We start from the raw sequence: 3,328 nt of genomic DNA on the forward strand, positions 1-3,328 counted from the left end.
GTGATAGTGAATTACTAGCGACCGCAGCAATTTTTACAGAGATTTGGTAATATCTAAAGTTTGGCATAATGATAATAGTATGTAAGAGATGAATTTAATGCTTAAAACATTTGGAAAGATTATCTGCATAAATATTCGGGGCGAAAATCAAACTAAATTGGATGCAGTGATGAAAAAGAGTCGTGAAGAATCGGAAAGTTGCGACTGGTCTTGTAGTTTCAAAAGAACCATTACATATATGAGTGGTAAAAGTATGGGTGGCAAAAGATGGTTAAAAATGGTTTCAAAGAACATCACAAAGACTTAGTTACTTAAAATTACTGGAAATGTGCAAGGTTGTCTTTTACGACTAAGCTTTATTAAGCTCTGCCATCCTATCCTCATAACCTCAAAATAGTTACAGTCCCTCTTCGGGGAAGAAATAAAGATAATAACAACAAGGAAAAATAAAACGAGTGTCTCAGTCAGATTCACGCACGTTGCTGAATCAGTGCCACTCAACCAATTACGTGTGGAGCTATGGGACCATAAGTTTCACAGGGTTGTGGCTTGGTTTCATGCACCCAGAGATCTTGATTTGGGAAGGTATACGATGAGGAGGTGTTAGTTGTGATTTGGGTGGTTTAAAGATTATGAGGTTTTGGTCTAAGAGTATGTTATTTTTTATTGGAAGCTTAATTTCTAGGGGAAAAATGGGACGAAGGCCGGGTAGTACGACGAAGTCTGGTAGATTTATGAATCCAGCTGATCAAGAACGTAAAAGTATGCGGCAAAAAGAGCTTAAAAGAAATCGGAAACAAAGGACCATGGTTCGGCATGCAATACTAAAAAGTAAAGACGTCGATGAAATCTTGGAAAACTTATCGCGTTTGGATGACCAAGGTACCAAAAAAAATTTCTTGTTCATAAAATGATCTACTGATCTTCTTTTCCATTAGAATATCTTCTGCTAATGGATTAAACGAGGTAACTTGTTAGCTAACTCTTTCAGGGAGCTCTTACACAGTAACCGAGATATGAAGGTCCACTTGTGGGGAGCGGTGTATTAGTCTTTCGGATAACTGCAGTCATTTGGATCAGAAATCGCCATACAGAAAAGTGCTGTTGGAAAGGAAATAATCTGTGCATTTTATTATCTAGGGACTGAATGACCAGGGTATTTTCTTGAAGAGCTGAGTATGACCATTTCAGAGTTCGATATACATGTGGAGCATCATAGCAAATATGTTTTCAACGAGAAGCGTATCAAATTTAAACAGACTTATAACGAAGTAATGAATTTATACAAGCAGGAGAAAAGAGAAGATAAAGTGAGGGAGTTGGAACAAAAAATGTTGCAATACGAAGCAGAAAGAGCTCGAAAAATACAACAGTATAGTGAGTTCTTTGACCTGGTCTTTTTTCTTTAGGAATGTTTTAAACTTAAAAATGCATACATCAGCCGTGAAAACTTGAAATTACAGTCAGAAACTTGAAACACAGTTCCATTCTTATATCATTTGTATACAGTGTTACTGAGGATAGTTTTAGATGCATTACGATTTTCGCTAGAAGCCAATCCTGTGGAAATTCCATTGCCAGATGGTAGTTCAATACCCAATGCAGCAATGACACCTGTAACACCTGTCATACCGGTTCAGTTTTTAATGCCTCAAGCACGAACTGGCATTCTTAAAAATGCACACATCACCCGTGATATCAGCGACCGGACAGAACCACCAGGACCTCCTTGCGGCTTACCTCCGCTAATTTGTTATGATGACGATAATGATGAAATGCCTTCCAAAAGACGCGTTCGGTTTGAGGAAGATGTTTCAAACAGTTTTATAAGGGATAATGTTGAAGCAGCTGATGATGATTTCGGCCCTGTTGAAAGTAATGTTAACACTTTTTTTTTTTTGAGAACGAAAGTTTTTCCTTGCCTAGAAACAATAGCTATGTTGGTAAATTCTTATGTACTGGATGAACATCTCGTGTTTCTCTCACATGTTAATATTGCAGTTCCCATGGAAGTATTGGAACATAACCAGTTAACAGATGTCGATAATGCGAGATCTGTATCAATGTTGGCTCCTATTATTCCACAACAACCATTGTTACGTGCACCACCGTTACCTCCCAACATGTTACCACCTCCTCCTCGTCTTCCTCTCCGCGTTCCTCCTCCTCCACCTCACTTTCGTACGTCTTGTGTAATATTTCATTTTTAGAGAGGAAGTTTCGTGATAACCGCTGTTTAATATCTGATATCTTTTTTGAAAGTGATATAATGTGATTGAAAATTGTCTATTGAAAGAAATATCTTCTTTCATTATGATAGGGATGCCGATTCCGTTTATACGTCCACCAGGAACCAGTTCTGTAATATCGGCAGAGCCAGTAGTTCGACGAACAGGAGGAGCTCCAATGAAAGATAGCGGCGAAGCTACAATTTCAGCAGAACCAAAATTGAGAGATTTGACAAAAGAAGTCACAAAATTTGTACCAACAGCACTTCGAGTTAATCGAAGCAAGCAACAACCAAAAAAGACCATTAACAAGTATTTTTTTTAACGATTTGGTTCCAAACTTTCTTTATAAGTTCACATATAGTTTTGGACAGAAATCAATTTCAGATTCAATATGATGGGAATACAAATCGAGTCAGCACAAAGGAAGGAAGCGAAAGATACAGATGAGGCTTATGCTGATTTTATGAATGAAATTTCTTCTCTTTTGTAATTTTATAGTTTTTCGGAATTTATTTTGCATTTTCTGAGCTTTTGTTTTACTTCTTGATTAAAAAGTATGTCATTTTGTTGTTAACAGTACTGGATTGCACAAGTATAACGTAATCACTTTGATAAAGAGGAGATTAGACATGTGGTCTATCTTCAATGAATTGGTAAAGGCAATTTGATGGCGGACGCATTGCAGAATAAGTATTAAAAATGTATCAGTACCATGAAAGTCACTTTGCATTCTTAAAGTTTAAGTAAGTGTGCTTCTTTGCATTAACTATAAATAGTTATCAATACTGCGAAAATTGGCACAGTTATTCAGGGTTATATAGCATGCCAAATCAGACCCCTCTCGTCTTGAAATTGAATATACAGACTACCTCCGAGACAAGAATTAACTGATCTACACAACATTATTGGAACAGTCGAAGTAAACGCTAAGTGGAATAGTTTTTTTCGATGTATAATATGGAGAGGAAGAGAACCAAGAATAGAGGTTTTTCTATTTGATTCATTGCGACTATCGGTACATATTATGAATGGTGACGTTTTTGTTAATTTATCTTGTAAGAATCTTAGACATTATTTAACTAGATCTTTGCTAGAAC

At 36.7% G+C, this 3,328-nt stretch overlaps 1 protein-coding gene across 1 annotated transcript; it reads left to right on the forward strand.

Annotated features, from left to right (window-relative positions):
- Window positions 1-692: 692 nt before the first annotated feature.
- On the forward strand, window positions 693-2,721 carry Bm3805 (Uncharacterized protein; the record flags this gene model as incomplete). The annotated part of the gene is made up of 6 exons (XM_001899145.1): window positions 693-882; window positions 1,192-1,377; window positions 1,531-1,875; window positions 2,002-2,181; window positions 2,321-2,540; window positions 2,616-2,721. The coding sequence occupies 6 exons, from the start codon at window positions 693-695 to the stop codon at window positions 2,719-2,721; spliced, it is 1,227 nt and encodes a 408-aa protein (XP_001899180.1).
- Window positions 2,722-3,328: the final 607 nt, after the last annotated feature.

This window comes from Brugia malayi (assembly GCF_000002995.4).
Source record: "Brugia malayi strain FR3 genome assembly, contig: Bm_v4_ChrX_scaffold_001, whole genome shotgun sequence".
Taxonomy (NCBI): domain Eukaryota; kingdom Metazoa; phylum Nematoda; class Chromadorea; order Rhabditida; family Onchocercidae; genus Brugia; species Brugia malayi.